Source organism: Battus philenor, unplaced genomic scaffold (assembly GCF_028537555.1).
Source record: "Battus philenor isolate CCGP_79_NKW_IND1 unplaced genomic scaffold, ilBatPhil1.0.hap1 SCAF_2, whole genome shotgun sequence".
NCBI classification, from domain to species: Eukaryota; Metazoa; Arthropoda; class Insecta; order Lepidoptera; family Papilionidae; genus Battus; species Battus philenor.
In genome coordinates this window covers 7,717,697-7,737,957 of record NW_027181682.1, presented here as the reverse complement: position 1 = coordinate 7,737,957, position 20,261 = coordinate 7,717,697, and the positions used below count along the sequence as shown (strand labels likewise).

At 31.2% G+C, this 20,261-nt stretch overlaps 1 protein-coding gene across 2 annotated transcripts in view; it reads left to right on the top strand.

Annotated features, from left to right (window-relative positions):
• The first annotated feature begins 786 nt into the window (after positions 1 to 786).
• Positions 787 to 20,261, top strand: part of Pka-C3 (Protein kinase, cAMP-dependent, catalytic subunit 3) — a 32,760-nt gene continuing 13,285 nt past the window's right edge. Inside the window, exons 1-3 of one of the 2 annotated variants that reach the window (XM_068765421.1) lie at positions 787 to 834; positions 18,069 to 18,237; positions 19,500 to 19,609. In XM_068765421.1, coding sequence (XP_068621522.1) covers positions 18,131 to 18,237; positions 19,500 to 19,609 — 217 coding nt within the window. In that variant the 5' untranslated portion in view covers positions 787 to 834; positions 18,069 to 18,130. Of the gene's footprint in view, positions 835 to 2,016; positions 2,262 to 18,068; positions 18,238 to 19,499; positions 19,610 to 20,261 lie in introns of those variants that run through there. The other variant, XM_068765420.1, reaches the window with a different exon arrangement.

Genomic DNA, 20,261 nt, shown 5'->3' with positions numbered 1-20,261 from the left:
AAAATAAGATTGAAATCTTTAAGCAAAGCTGATTCGGTCGCTTACAAAGTATCACATTTTACCTCGTTTAGATTCCGATGATTTGATGAAAAGGAAAGTTTTATTTATTTCTCCACTCCCATCGTGCAATGAACTAGATTCCCCGGACATAAGACGATCATTGCAACGTACACATGCCTATTTCGTGAAGCAAGAGCTGCGTTATTGTTTTATAGAACGACATTATACTTTCTTAACAGATTATACTATATTTGTCAAAAAAGGAGCTGACAATCCACATCGCTTCTTCTGGGTTAGTCATAATTATGTAGTGCGTTTATTCGGAGGTGAAATATCAATAGACACTTGTTAGCATGGTGTAAATGCGTTCTATTACTCTCAGTTTTGAACTAATTTCTTTTTAAAGTGTGATACCAATTTTTTAATAGTATCTGTTTTTAACTGTAAAAATATTAGTAAAAGTAGTAGCACGGGATAGAGCTTCATCAGCAAAAGCTATCGTCGACTTTTTTGCTGATTGAGACCGCAACAACCGTAAAAATTCATTAATATAAAAATTATATGATAATTTACTATTATAGTGTCATTCAAATATAGCAGCTTTCGCTTTATTTTATGATATGTATTTTTATAATAAACAGCGGCTACAGTACTCGGCGATAAATATTGCACATCGACCTTTGGAAAGAGACAATCGGCTAATTTCGGTTTCGTAGAGCACTATCTCTGTCTCACACTACCTATGTGACGTTTTGTCAGTCGTAATTCGTGCAACAGAGATAACGCTCTACGAAGCCGAAATTCTGAAGATTGATGTGCAAAATTTATCGTCGGGTACTGTATATAATTTATTGCATTTAAATGACGTGTAAAATTTTTAATTCGTCTTTTTATTATTGCATAAAACAATGAAAATATGTACATTGAAATTGAACTATTTTGTCAGGATCGGTAGTATTTGATAAGTTTTTGTGTTAATTTTTCGATCTAAACTTCTCGAAGTTAGGTTCATTGTAGGATAAGATAATTGTTTTAAGGCTCTATGAACCTAATGCATTATTTAACGGCACATATTTACGCATGTAAGTAATTTGTCACTTTTAGTTCTTCACGGGTTAAGTCATACTTTCCGGATTAGTAAGTGACGCATTGGGTACATGACGCAACTACTGGAATTAGACTGTCGACTCGTTACATTAAAAAAAAGGTTTAGTCGATAAAATTTTTATGTAGTAATAATTGATATGCATAACAAATGGACGGAATGGAATTAGCCGCCTAGAAATATAGAAATTAAGGCACATTCTTTGAAGAAGAACCAACTGTTACTGTTACCATCTTCGAAGAAACCGTAAACAACAAATTTACGATTACACTATAAAACGTTTTTTGAGATTGGTTTTGTTAGGCCTCACATGTATAGTAAGATAAGCTTGTAAGATTTTTCCGAAAAACTTGCTTTGTTACAAAAAAGTAGTTATAGTTTTTTTTTTTTAATTACAAAAGAAATATAATTATTCTAATTGTTCACATCAGCATATTGAAATTGTAGTAATTGCGATTTTGTTCTTTAAAACCTTTAACATATTGATGTCGTATTTATAGTACGGGTGGCAATAAACCTGGGTAAAATATAGTTTGCGCACAATTGAAATCTGCCGGTTTTAAAATTTATTGGGCATAAATGTATAATCGTTACCACTGTTCGGTTGTACAGATGGAATCAAAAGTGAGTTATACGTTCTGCCTCTCGCGCCTATAGCTGATTCCGTTGCGATCTCTATATCTGTAAGCCGTCAGTTTGAATCCGGTCGCGGTGGCATGTGAATGTATATTCTCTTACGTTCCTGAACTCGCGTTTATGCACTCGTGCGACGTTTAACTTTTAAATTGAATTAATAAATGCTTTTAAAAGTACTCATAATAAATTCTTTTTAAAATAAAGAAACAACGATCTTTTAAATTTTTGTAAAATGTTTTAAATTTGACCGTGATATATATATATATATATATATATATATATATATATATATATATATATAATTGAACTTTTGCAAACGTAGTGAAAATAACATTAAAAATGATGATGGCCAGTGCGAAGATGGTACGAGAATGCAGCTCGGACCTGGGCTCTGACGTCCGATCCTTATCGGTGGCTTCTTCATCAGAGGAGCAAGAGTCTACAACTGCTACTGAATCTGATTATTCTGAAGAGGAAAAAGAGTACGAATTAGATGATTTGCAGATTTTAAAAACTATAGGTGCGTATTGTGTAATGACGTACATACCATGATTAATTACGTGCTATTTATTTATTATTTTTACCTTATAGGTATTAATTCTTCTTAAATAATTTCGAACTGAACAGTAACTGTAGTGTAATTGTACCATATAAACGTGATATTTACACTAAATAAATATCATAGCTCGGTTTTAAAGAAATTGGTTGCATTTTATTCTACGACAATAGTAGTAAAAAACGTGTTCTTTTATTTTAAATATAAATATATGTAAAGAAATGACGTCCGAGTTTTCGTCGAGTGTAATTTTTACGTCTTTGGGGAGTTACATTATACGTTATAATTATCTGAAAGTAATTGTGTATAATAAACAAATAGAACTTTTATATGCGGGCTATGTAATAAAACATTTTTGTTATAGCTTATCATGAAAATTTCATAGTAAAAAGATATTCTTTAAATAGTCATTTAAGTTGTAACATTTTGAAGTAGTTAATTAAAAATATGGTTTTGATATTATTACAAAGAGTAGGTTACGGGAATAATGGATAAATATTTCGTACAATTCGAATTTTATTTGAGGTTTTTTGCCTTATGATTTTATTTAAGAATGTAGATGTGAAACTCGACCTGTTAAAAGTTTAGATACATAGAAAGTTATTTTTCACATATATGTTAGTTTTCAAATTTAGAGGCAATTCGCACTCTCCTATTAATATATCGGAACATACATATTTCGACCGCCTTCTGATGTAGTTTAAGAAATATGTACCTGGATATTTGTAACAAATACAAATTTCGTCGAATTATAACACAGATTTCCGTAGGTTGCCAGATATTAAAACGATTTTTTTCTTGCAACATTTCGCGCTTATTTTGAATATTTCATCATTAGAGGGGTACGTCCAGTTTCAGAAAAATATACTGTGATTGTACAAATATTTAAACTGAATGTCATTGCCGTTATTTGTGTTCTGTAAACCAAAAAATTGGAGACGGTGATTTAAACTTTGGGATGTTAGTAAAAATGCCTTTAAAAGAATATAAGACATCTCTTATATTTCTTTTAAAATTCGCTATTAAAATGGAATTGCTTTAAAATAGATCCGATTTCTTGCCTTTTTTCTTACTAAATATAGTCATTTGGAAATTGTCTATCTCTGATTGCCGGATGCAGACGTGTTCGTATGGATTTCTAATTTCATTTAAAATTTTCCCTACCACGTGTAATAATATAATAAAATGGTTCGCAATGAAATATAAGTATACGTGCAGCCTTTGACCCACTAACTTCGCGAAATATAGGCCAAGGGCGATCGAACGTCGCAGCTATCTGCCCACCCGGTCGCAGTTCCCCCTCTTCGATTCTATGTAGTCGTTTTGTATCACAAAATATTACGATAATGGTATAGTACTGGCTGGTGCAATGAAATTTTCAATATTGACAAAGTTAAACAGAGAGTTTGCAGGTTTGATTTTTGATGTCTTTTCGGCGAAAGCTGCAACCGGTTCTTATAAGTCTAATATGTCATAAATTTTAAACGAGACGAATGTGTTCTATTGCAAAGGTTGTAGATCATACAATTTTTAGCACGACTACATTAGCGGACTTGAAAGTAACTTTTGAACGAATTTATGTTAATGTAATGGCATAGACCTTGTTTGATGTGATTGCTACTTTTCTATAACATTGCATTAATTCTGGATTCCACTCCTCGATGTGTTATTTTTACTATACTATGCTACCACTACTACAATACGAATACATCAGCAATGAAATGGAATGCACATTATTCGATTTAATTATTATTTTTTGTAATCTGTTTAATTAAAGTGATCTAATTTAGCATCCAAAAAAGACCTAGCATAATCAAATATTTAATGAGTTTCATTATTAATATATGAAAAGACCACAATTTTTAGTGTCTTGATCAATTCGCGACTTCAGTTAATTCTTATAAGCACGTAGTGTCTCAGCTTCACCTTTGTGTATTATTGTCTCGGTGCTCTAGTATCAGTCAGTGCACTGTACCGTTACACGGCTAGGTAGCAATGTTCAAGTTTAGCTTTAAATCTTAATAATAATTTCCAACTTAACTCAGCAAATTATGTTAAAATGTTACTATAAAATGATATTTCATATCCAACTGATACTATCTATCACGCATATTCATCATGATTGTAATATTTAGGTCAATATATGTAAAGCATTTTTGATAAATAGCCGAACCTAATGTGTTATCATAAGCATGGTCATTTTATATTCTGTCATTACGCTTGTACCTGTTATTATTTTTGTAAAAGTAAGGTCAAAGAAAATATAGCAAATAATGTCATAGAAATATTTACGACAATCCCTCTTCAAACATGATGGGATTTTCGTAATATTCCATACAATAAATAGGGTTAAAGTGCTGTTTAGAAGTATGTATATGAATTTATCGATTCATAACAGTGAAATAGGTAAATTAATCCATAATGTTTGACGCCTTGAGATCTGTATTACAATCTAGAGCACATAATGTTAATTATGGTTTGAACGTTATTCGTATAAAGACGAACGTAGAAAAGAAAGCCGGGAAAACAACGTGTTGGTCTGAGAGGCGCCGACTACGCGACAAAGCGCGGCCACTCAAAACCGGTACACCGGTCGCTATTGTCCGTGTTCCGCGCAAACGTGGAGATTTATGGAGTTTTTGTTCTATTTTCAATTTATATTTTACAAAATAATTAGTACTTGATGTCACTTCGATTGCGACTTACATGGTATATCATAAATGATGCATTCTCATTATAAAATCTAAAATAAGCGAATCGGCATAGAGAACAATTTTTATGTAAAATATAAACTTTATAAAAATAAAGAACATTTATTTGGCTATTTTTAGTTGTTGAGTAAATCAACATGAGCAAAATGTATCCGTTGACAAGTGTGGGTGGTACATTTTTGTTGACTTATTAGAATACTGGAGAGTTTAAAATTAAAATTTCGTCACACCACTTACGTGGGCCTTCGTAAAAATTAGTGATTGTTACTTTTTATATCACATTAATAAGACTACGAAGTGTAAATTCTTTCGTAATTTATTTTACAAATCGATTACCTACTATACTTAATTGTAGATAGTATGCTAAACCTCAGGACAGATGCAAACAAGATTAAACGCATTATACGTTTATTGCTCGATTACATAATAAAGTTTGATTGTCGGTTCAGACAATTGCGGCAAACTAATGCGTAGTAACGGTAACCACCAAATCAACAAGTATCAAGCTTTAATAGGCAAAGTAATTTGTTTCGAGCTCTAAAATGAGTTTTAATTTTAAAATAAACGTTCAATTAGTTTTTGTTTGGCGACCTTATGTAATTATTTTGTCGTGAAAGTTTTTTAGAAGTTATCACGATGGTTGTATGGTTAGTCGGGTTAAGGTTGTGAAGTTTTTTGATGTCCAGATTTAACAGTCTGTTGTCATTGCCTTGGCCTTCTGCAGCAGCGTCTGCTGCGGCTGTGAGGGCCTTGACCGTTTTCCGCGATCTGTTATTCACTTATCTTTATTATTATTAATATTGAGAATGAATGCGGGCTGTGGTGGCTAATAACATTTTATTATTATAAAAACATACTTAGCTAATTGATACATTATCTGTGTCATTAGTCGTTGCAATGTTTATTAATGGATTCGGTGCATGGCTGTCTAGTTTTAAAATTTAGTTATGAATTAATTTAATAAAAGGTAGCTGAAAGAGTCAAAATTATTATTGGAACAATCATTTCTATTTTGTGTGATATATATTTTATTATTTTTAAATTGTATTGTTTGATTATATCCGTGTGTAGACGGCGTTTTGGTAGTAATGAATTGTAAAATAAACAAAATTCATTCTTATTGTTCAGAAGCGTTATTACGTAACGAAGAGCAGCTGCGCCGTCTGTTTACAACGTACAAATTACGATAGGTACACTTTCTCCTCCGTATAGTGCAACCGTGACATTGGACGTTGTCTATACGGTAGAACTCCGGACATTACAGATCTGTTTTGTATTATTAAACTCGAATACCAATTAAAAATGCGTGTATTTTAGTTGTTTGTTTCGTATGCTGCTTGCCAATTAACACAAAAATGCAGAAATCTTTTAAAAAACTATATTACATAAACCTCTATTGTGGGTAAGTATTAAATATACACTTACCTATACCTTGTGTCGGAATGCTAAGTGGGTATTATTGACGAGTGACAGCCCAAGCCGAGGTCACCTCGAGGCGGCCCAACAGCTTAGTTACTCCCTGAAGCGTTCACCGAAGGGATCTCAGAGGTTGGCGGCCTCCTAATCTGGAAAAATATGTATTGTAAAGTATGTAGTGGCCCGAGCCGAGACTTCACCGGGAGCCCACGAGCTTAGCTTATTTACAATAGGTTTTAGGCTAGGCGCACTCTGCGCCTTGCCACCTCAAACCTGCAGAATATGCTGAATCCATTTGGGCAGTAGTAAGAGCCAAACCAAAAAAAATACCTGAAGACTTGTTGAGATTGTAGATATAATCAGCTCAGTATTTTTTCTAGTACCGATAGCGTTCAAACGGAACGGATGTTAGAACTAAAGTAGCATTATTATTTATTTGGCGGCAGATATTGGCAGTGGCAATCTTTTCTCATATATAATAGTCTTATGTATAAAGGGTTTTAAACATTTTTATTGTTACTCTAATTTTAATGTAGTAAGTAGAAAATTATGTAAAACTTCCATAGCTTATCCGATTTTTAAAGCCGTACTTGACTTAAAAGTTTTTTAAGGTCTGTTGCAATTTTCTTTCGTCATAGAAACGCGTAAATTCGCACCTAAAGTCTGGTCACACTGATATATAGTATAAACATTGTTATTATCTGCTGGGTGATTATTTTTTAATTTTTCGAAGTTAGAACCCAAATTATTGTAGAAGTATACCAAGTGAGTGCTATCCTTTATAAATTCCTAAAATTGAGAGTAGTATTGCTTTGCAAATCTACTATGTTCAGCTGCAAATGACTAGGTCAATAAAATCAACTGTAAAATGGTTTTAAAAAATATCCATTTTAGGTAAGATATTTTTAAAGTTGATTTTCAAACTCAGCAAATCGATTTTCAAACTTAACTTGTACATGATCAATTTACTGATCATCTACAATCTTTTCATACAGATGCTGTATAGGAGCTCATTTTTAAAAAAAATGAATATACTATTTTCAACTTTTCAAGAAAAAAATTCTTTTTATTTTCAAGATTAAATACATAAAACATTGATTAAATTTTGGTAAAAAATTGTTAGAAATTACTGTTCCTAGTGAAAGACTTTTTTAGCACCAACTACGGAGTGAGACTAGATTGACAAATTTAGTAATGACCTTATTTTGTATCGCTTGTTTTAATACTTGAACGGCTTTATGGTAACAGAGATTATTATATTTTGTATTGGTGTGTAAAAAGTGAAACATGATCATGTAGCGATCAAAATGACTTGTTTTATAAATGTTTGTATATATAGTAATATGTAAAACAGCCACATGTTTTAAATAGACAATTCTATTTAACAACAAAAAATAATCTAATGCAGCTCATATCTATGAAATTTATTTTAGTTCGACATATAAAATAGTCCCATTAGATAGACGATGTTTTTAATAAGGTTCGCCGTAAAACGAAACACAACACTAATCTGTTGAAAAGGAAACAGATTGTAAAAATAAAGTATTTAATTAAATAATTTCTTTAAACTTTCAACGGGAACAGTAAACTAATAACAAGGTTTCAATTGGTTGACAAGATTTACTTAAAAGAATCTAGAACAGATTGATCACTTCGGTATCTTTTGCGATTAAGTCTTCATAATAATTTGAATAATCATTTTTATTTATGTATACTAAACATTAATTTTTAAAAAAATCGTTAGATGCTTTCTCAAACCTTGTGTTTCTTTGTTCATGCAAATAACAAAAGTATATTAATCAAGTAATAAAGATTAGAAATGTAAATAACCAAATACGTCAATACTGAAATTGATGTAAAGCTGTAACGTCAATAGAAAATTAAACAACATACAATTATTATTTATTCTATTCAAAACATCGCACCTACAGATAAACAAACGTGAAATGCTATAGATCTATGACGTCATAGGAATCAAGATGTTACAATATGTTATTTTCCCCCAAAAGTTTTGTTCTGATCGCACTCGTATGCAAATCATCTTTCGTGTCTGTTGTATTAAACATAAAGAAAACGAAGGTACTGGGTTGTGTATTGGTCAGTATATTAACAATCATCATCTTTACAAGATATCTTTAGCGGGACACATTAACATTAAAATATAGTATTTATCACGTCTATATTTTATTACTTGTTCGATATTATTGGTTGGATCATATTGAGTTAAAATCTAGAACATTATATCTATCTAGTATCTCACTCACCTAACAAACGTCTGTTGTTTTTTTCTTATTTTCTTGTTCTATTTTCGTAAATATCATTACGAGCCATAATAGTCAAAAACGTTTTACGAATTGCAGTTGAGAGTTCAATTGAGTAAATAGGGGTATTATACTTTGCGAAAGATTAGTGTATCACTTGCTGCCAACACGTGTTCGGAACGTCGGAACTTGATTGGAAATAATATAGATTTTGCGAGAATGTTGCAAATATTATCCGTTCCCATGCGTCATACACATGTCAAACATTGTGAGAATCTAATTTTGTAGTGTGTATGCGCTATCGAATGTTGTTCAATAATATTAGAGAAAATTATTACAAACATCATCCGGCAACAGAAGGTGCAAGAAATTACAAAATATTCGTTAGCAGTCATAAAAAAATTAAATAAATTTAAAAGTAATATAAAAAGCCATTTTCTTTGTAATATATATGTAAATGCTCTAAAGCAAAGAATGTACAACTTCATTTGCTATTAATTAATGCATAAACATTAATCAATGGTTTCAGTGATAGTAAATGTTCTAATGATATAGTATGAAGAAGCGTGCTAAAATTCGGATTGCTATATTAACATTAATTATTGTTCACTATCTGTCCCTGTAGATTTCGTACTGCCGGAAGTGAATGGCCTGTCGCATTCCAATAGAAAACACATTTCAGAGTGATCATTTTATATATGTTGATTATTGGAAATAGGTGAAACAGCTTTAAAACTTCTTGCTGACAAATTAAATTCACCCATTTAAAGGTTTTACATTTATAACCAATCAACGTCCTACAAATAATTTCAAATGTTGTAAATATTTTTTTTTCGTTGTATATATTATACCAACCTTTTAAGGTACAAGATAAAACAGTAAAAATGATAAGACAAAGTTACCTCTTCGCCCAGCATTGATCTCGTGATTTCGGGGCGATGTCCGTTGTCCGATGTCTAAAGCACGCGGTACGTCAGTAAACTTGTCATTAAATGATTTCTTTAAATTTTTTCGATATAAGTACAATCGAAAAGTACATATGTATTTATGCTTATGTAAATGGCAGTAAAAATAAAGCTATTGAATGCCATCACTTTAATTTTATAATATTTAGTAAATGTTTATGTGTATTTAAATTAACTAGGCAGGTAATTCTTGATTACTAGATCGAATTGCAGCGTGTGAATCTATTTTAGTACCATTTATAAACCACTTATTATCTTATTAACGATTATGAAATATAATGTGGACTAATTTCTTTTATAGTTTCGTAATATTTTAGTGGGTGGAGGTTTATTTCCATGAATTTTTTACTCGTATTTGTTCATGTGTTAGGGGTTCGAAGCTTATAAAAAAGACGCTACTCGTTTTAAATTGCATGTTTACTTCTTTACTGATGGAAAAGATATTAAAAGAGATTTGTAAATTCTTGTACTATTATTTTATACATAGCATAAGTAAGTGCAATGCTTGCCTTTTTAAAATGTTTAATGTCCCAATATTTAATGATGTTTAATTTGCGATCTTAAAGTTATTTCGAGTATACGAGCTTATATATTATACATTATTTTACATACATTATTTTTTACTGTTTTAATTTTCAGGTTTTAATTAACCTATATATATAAAACACCCTCTAGTAAGATTTATTGAAGTATGTCTTATATTAAAAAAAAAAAACAAAAACTTAGTGCGTAAGAACATATAATATTCTGACCACGTTTTCTTGGCGAAACGTCCTTCCACACGATTATGGTAGACGAACGCGAAATAAAGTTTAAATAAGTGAAATTTATTTCTGCTTGAGAAATTTAAAAGAAGTACTTTGTATCCGCCGATTTCTACTATTAGCTATAATAAAACAGAGACGAAAGATGCTTTGGACGTTGTCCAATGTTTTCAAAACTTTTACTATAATCCTTGACATGGCCTGCAGGCGGTGATGAGCTAAATTTGAAAATTAGGCTATCTATATAAGGATGTGTGTATTTACTTATTTCACGAAGTATTAAAAATATCTTCTTTGTTATAGCAAATTTTTAATAATCAATGTCACCGCTATATTTATTAATGAAATCGGTTGCACATCTGTTTATTCTTTGTTTAAAGAAAAAGCTATTCACGCCATTTTTTTAAAATTATTATACAAAAATTTTTCAAAGCAAATTATTTATAACTATTCTTGTATATTTAATTTTAAACAGATATATTTTATATGGTTTACGTTATCTTTGAAAACTGGTGAAAATACAATGTAATATTTTATAATTTGTTTAAAATTACAAAATAAATTAATAACACACTTTATTGTACATTTAAGCAATATTTTATAAAGATTAAATAAAAAAGAATATTAACACTGAAGTATAATGAGCAGTTTTATCGCATTCCCTTACTTTTAATACCGATCCGATAGGTTTTTATAGGAAAAACGAGGATTGCGTCGTATCATAATTATAAGAGAACGGGATTTCTTTGGATCAAATCAGGAATGTGGAAATTCGTAAACAAACGAAAGTACACAGCCCAGCGAATTGATAAGTTGAAGAAGTGGTATGCAGGACACAGCGCATAGAACCGCTTGGGCTTTAAGGTTTTGAATTGGAGGCTACGGAACGGATAGCTCAACGAAAGATGTCCACCTAGAAGGTAGACAAACGACCTCGTTAAAGTCGTAGGAAATATCTGGAGGCCGGCCACTTCCAATCGGTATTAGGAGTCATTGAAGGAAGCAGTTGTCGGATGTTTTACGACTGCATTAATGATGATGATGATAATAATTACACTTTTTTTTTGATACGGGACTCTCTCTCTGCTGCCCAAATGGTATTTGCAGAATTCGCGGGTTGGTGACGTCAGGGCACAAAAAGCGCCTAGTCTTTGACTCCTTTTATTCTATCGAAGCTCGAGGGTTCCCAGAGGAGCCTCGATCCAATTTCACTGGATTGAGAGGAGGCCACTGAGATCTTAAATCACTCCGGTAGACCAGCAGGTAGAAGACCCTCTACCAGTGGACCTCGGCTGAGCTGTCACTCGTTCATACTCTTTTGAATTGTGAAGATGACATGGTTTGTCTAATTTTCGTCGCATCGTCAGGACACTCGAGTAAGTATCTTGGTCTCGGGACGGTGCGGTGTTTGAATGTACCGGGTTTTATGGCATTGTAGTTGGCGGCACCTCCAATCAGTGAATTAGTGTATTGAGTGGTAGAGTCAAAGTAATGAATCGATGCTCCTTTTAAAAATCGAGCGATTGTTTGCAGTTCCAGGTGGATTTCCTTCATTGCGTAAGTACCACGGCGAGCTCGTGGCACTATGCATGAACATATTCTCTACGACCTGGAGTCTGAATGACACGCGGAAAGTTATTTATAGTTTTGAATGTGCTTTCCTGTTCCTTATTTTTATATGCATGCATAAAGAAAAATAAATATATGAGACAAATATTTTTTTACAAGATATGTAAAAAATGATGATATCTTTTAACTGCATCTTGCAAAAATGCTATTTAATTGCTGTAGAATGACTGTACTTATAGGTATTCATAACGGTTTTTAATGCCATTTTGTGTGAAAAAAAAGACATAAATCACGCAATAGTATATTACAATTAATTTTCGGCTTTAGTAATATGAATCAGTTGTCGTTTTATTATGTTTGTTTTTAGAGGCACATCTTTATTGAGTATATTACATATATTCTGATTACCGAAAACTTTTACATGCAATAAATAAATTTGGGCCTTCATGCAATTTTTTATCCAAAAAATCATTGGAGGTATCATGTTAAATTATTAATGAATTATTCAAAATACCAAATCATAAATAATAGTGAGCACTTATCAAATAAACTATATTGTTACGGCTTAATTGCCAAACATATCCTAGACGGTCACCGTTAAATTTTATTTTTTTATTTATGGTTATTGGCGTTTATGTAGTTTAGCCAGTAGTCAGTCTACTTTCTAATTTTTGGTTCATTATATATTTTAATCAAATGATTTATTCTTTATTTTTTGATAATACATTTTGTGGCGAATATTAAACGTATTAAAATAAATATTATTAACACTAAAATTATACATACACCGTATTAAATATTCAGCTCAAATATCGTGTTTTCAACATTAATTGTGTTCTACATCGGACAGAAATTTATTCTCCACTGTTAGTTTTCTTTAGTCCACTAAACTACTTTTTAAAAAGATTTAATTTTTATTTGTGTAAATGGGTAATTTGCTATTTATGTTTTATATGTAAATAGTTCAAAATAATGTTTGAACCGATATTAATGATTATTCATTCATTGTGTAGAAAATCGATTTTAATTACTCTAACAAAGGAATTTACATTCAGTAAGAGTACTTCTCACAGTTCCTAATAATCAAAGCACGTCCTTGGTAAACCACTTATTGAATTCTAATAAGCATGTTAAGGAGATTTAAATGATAATTATTCTTGAAGATGTTAAATATGCTTATAAGTAAAATGGCATATTTTATTACTAACCATATCAAAAATGTAGAAAAAGGGAAATATTACCTAAGCTTAAATTATTTTAATTGTTTTGTTGTTTTTATAACTTAATTAATATATTACTAATAAACAGGTCACGGCACTTAATGAATAAAAATGCATGAAAATATGAGTATATAAAATAGAAATCAATTATAGATTTGTATCACTTTTTTACGATAATGATAGCTGATTCAGATTTTATCTGTAGTTTGTCACGCTCATAATTGAGGTCATTTGATTCCAGCCTATTTTTAAAAATGGACTGTTGCAAAGATTTTTAAGTTAAAGAAAAGAATTTTTTTATTTAAAATATTATGTTAAGATTATACCCTAACATCTTCTTGTAATGTTTAGCTACAAGTTTTTAAATTTTTATTCAATTTGTTTTATAAAACGAATGATATTATATTTAAGCAATCAACTTACACATTTGTACGTTTTAGTGTACATTTAAAAATTCTATGACTTCTTATTTTAGTTTTCGGCCTTCTTCGACCGATTTGCAATAGGCCTCCATCCGATTCCACCTGATATTTCGAGTTATATTATAGATCCAAACTGGTATTCTCTTCACGCTGTGTTTCCTTCTAGGTTGTCGAAGTTAAACTTTATATAGGTGCTGCGATTTCTTGGGAAGAAACAAAAAAAATTAGGTCGAAGCATGTATCGTAGACCATTTCGTCGATTTTTTTTAGCACTCTTCATTACCATTCTTGTCGTTAAAATTTTCTTATATATAAGTAAATTAACACATTCATGACATACGCATTGTTCAGAAATTTATACTATTTGTGTAATAAACAAATGGACACAACAACACGCGCGATGTTTATAAACAATAACACGCTCTTTTGTCATAACAATATGTTCAATTATTTTGTATATACACAATCATCGATGTGCATACTGTTTTTTGTCGACATCATTATAAGATTGAAGATATTTTGTATATTACAGCGCTATGTTTTATTATTGTTTGAATAATATTATATGATTTCGATTCTAATTTTTTACACAAAAAAAAATTAGATTATGTTTTAATCAGTAAAATCTAAAGCTAACGTTAGACATTAGTGGTATTTCAAGAATGAAAAAAATATGATACTTCAAGAAGTCAATAGAACTATTTCGCTTGTTTACTTTTTAAACACAATTGACTTTCGTTAGTAACATAATTAAAATTAAGTAGTTACACAATGAATCAAAATTGGACGGTGTTTTCGTTTGATGTTGCCTATGGATTGAACCTAGTAAAGCATGACTTTACCTTGAATTAAACTCCTTTCGAATTACTTTAAGGAATTTAGTTACGTTGAAGGCGTGAACGTAAATATAGCGGTAAAAGTAGGTATTACGTAAATAATTTTAGTTTAAACAAATTGAAATGAAAAGTTTGACGTAGAAACCCACCTCGAATCTATTTAAAAAGCATGCTTAGCGAAGTTGTTGTATAAAATGATTTAGTACTGGAATAACAATGTTCTGGTTTTACTCAAGCAAAACATTTTTAGGATTTGCAAAATTTTTACAAACGTTTATGACAATCTACTGTGAAATATAACCTTAAAGAACGCACGGGGCAATTATGTCTTAAAATATATTAATAACTTATTTAATGCATTTTAAGATAATTCTTGTATTAAATTTATAAAGTATTTTTATTTTTAATTAATAGGACTAGACGAACTATGCGTTCGCGTCAAAAGTTCATAGAGTAATTAAGACTTTTTTATGTGTAAAATATATTTTGATAACTTATACGAAACAAATAGTATTATTGTAAAAAATTGTGTTATTATTTAACATTTTTTAAAGGTACTTTAACAACATCAACACTTACAATCTATTAACAATTGTTATATATCCTTACTATTATCTAGCATTTATGTCTATAATACACACGCACATTATAAAAGTTACGAGTTACGACAAGTAAAAAATAATGTTACCTTTAGTAATAAGATTAACATTAAAAGTGCCATATGTAATTAACACTGAGTGCATTTTTAATACATCTGTGTCACTTGTAGTTGTAGTCGCTTGTAGTTTTCAGTATAGTTAGATTTTAGTGATACCTAGAAGAAAAACATACACGTTACTAATAGCGAGATGATCCGATTTACTTTTTGTTGAAATGTTTTTTATGTTTGATTACTTATTATCAAGTGTAAATGTATTTAAAACTTTATTTAATATATGAGATAAATCATATTATTGATAAAACCAAGACACGTCCTATATGTACGAAAGTTCTATTTGGTCGCGTGCATCCATTGTGAAATCATACAATCAAGTGTGATATCATTGAAGTAATTGTCCTATTAACTTTGTTTTATTTATGATAGACACTATTGGCCATGATCGTGACCTCTCGGTTAATGTTTATAAGAATGCTATTTTGGTCGTATACGGGTTGACCGTTGCCACTTAAGTATTGCACTAATAGTATACGTAACTAAGAGTAACATTTCAATAAAGCTTAGTATTAATGTAGAGCAAGGCTATAGTTGCGCATGCAGCGTTAAATGAAATGTTAAATTAAAATTTATCTCGCGAGCGGTTATTACATTACATACTTTTTAATATTTGAGTTTATTATACTCATAAACTGACTCTTCCTTCATAATTTGTTACACGATGAAATAAAATATAATGGAGCTAAACTGCAGCTTATTTTTATTAATTAGGTGATCTAATATTCAAATATTTAACTCTTAAGTGGTATGATATTTAAAATAATAGAATATTTCACAATGAAAAATATTAGAAAAAGTGATTTATTTAAAATAATTTAATAGAATAATTATTTTGTATAAATAAAACTGCATCCTGAAATGAAAACTAAGCAAGGCGAAAACTCGCACGTAAAAAGAATTTTCTTATTGAGAGAAAAATGGAAGAATTGTTTTTATCTCCAAGAATCCCACGAGTAAATTAAAACATCTGTACCTCGATTTTATAGTCGGTAGTAGAGCCTATTTTTGGTAGCAGTATGGTAACAGTCGTTGCTTCGATAATGAAGGAATATTTGTAGTTATTTTTCTACTAGTAGTAAATCTATATAAATAGAATGCGTAAAAAAAAAGATTAAGTATTGTCAGCTGTCGCAAAAAATATAAAAACGAGAAGGATTTAAAATTAAATTGTTTATTCCTGTAGCATAAATATTAAAGTGAAATAGTTTCTTCGCTTATGCGTAATCGAAGTACCGGTGTGACGTAAACGACGGCGCAAACCAGTCGGGAGTGCGTTATGTTTACAACGGTGAAAGTGATCGGACTGGTGACCGACGCTACTTGGTTTTGGTTACATTTTATATGAAATATCAAATGTATTAAGACCGATTTATTGCTATTAATGAGCACAAAGAAATTGTTATTTTTGTTCAATATTTATTAAGGTTATGGCATTTTAAGAAACAATCGAGTTTATTTAATAAAATAAATAATTGAACTTAGCCAATGTCTTTCTCTATTATATCGCAAAGCCATTACGTTTCTTTATTAATAAATTTAGCATATTATAAAATTAATTATTTTTATGAATTATTATATGTACAGGTAACAAGTGAATATTAACTTTCTTTACTTTGACGTAACGTCAGTAGCCGCATTTCTAATAGAAATATTTTCTACCTTTCACATCATTTATAAGATTTTACTAATTGACCCTTATTTCTTAAGTAAATAAAAGAAGTACTATAGGCTTATAACAAGATTTTACTAAGTTTTTCTTGTGGGCGAAATGTGTACATATATATATGCAATATAGAACAGAGCGGTGATCGGTCATTGAACGAACACCTACGCGTGCACAATAGTAATTAGATTGTAAATTAAATATATAAATTTACCACTTTTCTAGAATAGTTATTTTCATCTCAAAGAAAACTGGTTCAAAGGCGTCATTTCTTTACTAAGACCTTTCGTTAGCATTAAAAGAGGTTAGCGTTAGTGATATATATTACATATTATTATTATACAGGTATACAAAAATCCATTTTACTTTTATTGTTATATAATTAAATAACAACGACTGTTTATTATTCCCATTACGGCACTGAAACGTGGTGTTACACTCCAGGCCTCATTGGCAAGCTCACTGTCACTCAACGAGCCATGGAGAGTACTGTACACGAGATTTCTCTTTGAGATTCAATCAGGAATGAGGAGAACCGTAGACGAACGAAAGTAACTTATAAAGCTCGGTGAGTTGGCCAAGTTGGCAAGAACAGACGTCCGCTGGTTCTGGAGTGGTGATCTTAGACCGGTAAACGCAGCGTAGTACGTCCACCTTGTGAACGACGTCAGGAGTGTGTAGAAACAGGCTGCCCTTGTCTAGCAGTAGACGCCCGACAGCGGAATTGATGAATAATGTTGATGATTACCAAATTAATCATAAGTTGTTGATAGTAGTTGAACTTGTAACAAATGACGTTACGACGTGCGACGTGTTTTTGTAGTTAGTATCATTTTTTTGGCTACAGATGTCCTGAATTTTTTAATTACTATACTCTAAATGTTGCAGAATTTTATGATTTTGTGTAAAGTAACATGTTTTTTTTTTTTGTAATAAATAGAGTGATCATGCTAATGAGAAATGACGTTTCAAAAGAACGCTTTCAGGAACAGCGCTCCAAATAAGAACGTTTCGGCCACCTGCTTTGCGTAAGACGTGGTCAAAATAAACTGATGTTACGAAATGAAACGCGTCACGGGCCACCTCGGATTAACAAGTGTAGCTAGAAATACAAACATGTTAATTGGGTTTAGGTCAAGAGGTTTAACATGGAAACGTGTATCCAGATAACTATTTAATCTTGCATAAGTAAATATATTTTTAAAATGGTTGATATATTTTCGTTTCAGGGACCGGTACTTTTGGTCGAGTTTGTCTGTGCCGGGACAAGGCTGCGGACGAATATTTAGCAATGAAGATTCTTTCCATGGCTGATGTGATTCGTCTAAAACAAATTGATCACGTCATGAACGAGAAAAATATACTTGCTGAAATAAATCATCCCTTTGTAGTTAATTTGTAAGTTAAAATATTTAATTTTATTACGTTACTTTTTAGGGAGTATATGTCATATTTCTATGAGGTCTATGTAAACAGATCAATCAAAGCCTTACCTTTCTGTGTAGGGCGCGGAAGACAGCTCTTGAAATATTGCTACGAAACCAATACTAATAGAAGAAAATAACTAGTGCTTGATTTGGACATTTTCTGAATTAATTGTTCAGTAAATCTAGTTCAGTAAATTTCTACAAACAAATATAAATACTGATTTCGATTTTGCTGAATAAAATGATTAAAATTTAATGTGATCAATGTCGTAAATATTTGGTATTTCGGTTTTCCCATTCTTTACATGTTTTGGTAATATTATTTGTTTTGAAATAAACTAATGGCGTTCGCACTATTTGTGGGCGGAATGTCAAAGACTGTCCGAAGCATCACTGTCGCGTGTCGTTGACAGCAGTCTGGCAACCGTCACTGATAGGGATTGCACAGTGACACTTATTTATTAGTATATTGACAGTTGTAGTGTAGCGATGTCAAATCATAACAGTTTCATATTTGTTACCTATAATTATTATAAGTTTTTAACATTGATTTAGTGGCAACTAATTTACATGTTACTCTTTCACAGGAAACCATTCTTTGCACTGTTTATTCTCTGTTATATATTTAATTCTCTTTAAATAGTTGTTTTAAAATATGATATCGATCACTTATTCAATATTTATTGCTGCTTGGCATATTTAAGACTATTAGTAACCAAGATAAAAAACGTAGTTAAACAGTGTACCACACAAATAAGAACAACAAGTTTAAAATATGTTGACTTGCAATACATTTTACCCTTTGCTACTTCATCCTTTTGTGTACATTATTCATATCTTAAAAAGCACTCATGTGTTAAATGCAGTTCCTTTTTTAACATGCCTAATGGCTTTACGGTACCAAAGCATAACTCAGGGTAAAACATTTAGGTACTTTTTGCTTAAGATTGCAACGACTTGTGTATCACTATTTGTGGGAAGAACGTTACACATTGTCCGAAACAACAGCCGCGTGTCGTTGACATCTGACTGTCAACCGTCACTGATAGGGTTCGTACAGTACACTTGTTTATAAGTATATTGACAGTTGTACTTTGGCAATCTCACATCATAACAATATTGTACTTGTTACCTATAATATACAATAACAAGTATGACAAAAGGAAGAACAGAACATAAGACGGGTAGGTAAGTTAAATGGAGAAAATTTGCCCAACTATCAACGTATTGCAGGAGATGGTGGACTCACGACGACTCGTGTATCTACATGCTGTTCGAGTACGTCTGCGGTGGCGAACTGTTTTCTTACCTAAGAAATGCTGGGCGCTTCAGTAACAGCATCGGTAACTATTAAACCTTAAGATTGCTATTTAACACACATACACTTTTTTTTATTTGAATGAACGAAATATTTTTAAACAATTGTAATGGACAATTAAAAGGAAAATTTAATATAAATAACTTATTATCATCATATCAGCTGTAGGACGTTTGCTGCTAAACATAGGCCATTGAACCAGCTTGAGAATGACCCGTTTCGCTGCCGAGAGCGGTCTTATACCAATACGGTACAGATGTACATAAATATGAAGGTCGTTAGAGAAAATATATGGGTTTGCTTCTGACTAATAAGTAGATATCGCTTGACCTTCTATAACACAACACTTAGGTCGTCATTTAAATGCACTTCACATAGATTTATATAATTTATTAACTCGCGGATTAGTTCCGCGAGTCCTGTGTCCGACGAAGCTGCAAAAGCCTTCTAGCAGCAAAAAGCCCGATACCAAACAGATGGAATGGCACAAGAATAGTTTTTTCTCTTAATTTTACCACGCTTTTCCTTTATTTTGAGTAATACCGGAACGCTTTACTAATTTACTAATGAGTTCATGGCATGGAATAACTGGAATGCAGCAAGGTTTTGTATGTTGTACTATTCTGTACATTATATCGTAATGATATATATACTATCGAAGTTTGTTTGACAGTATA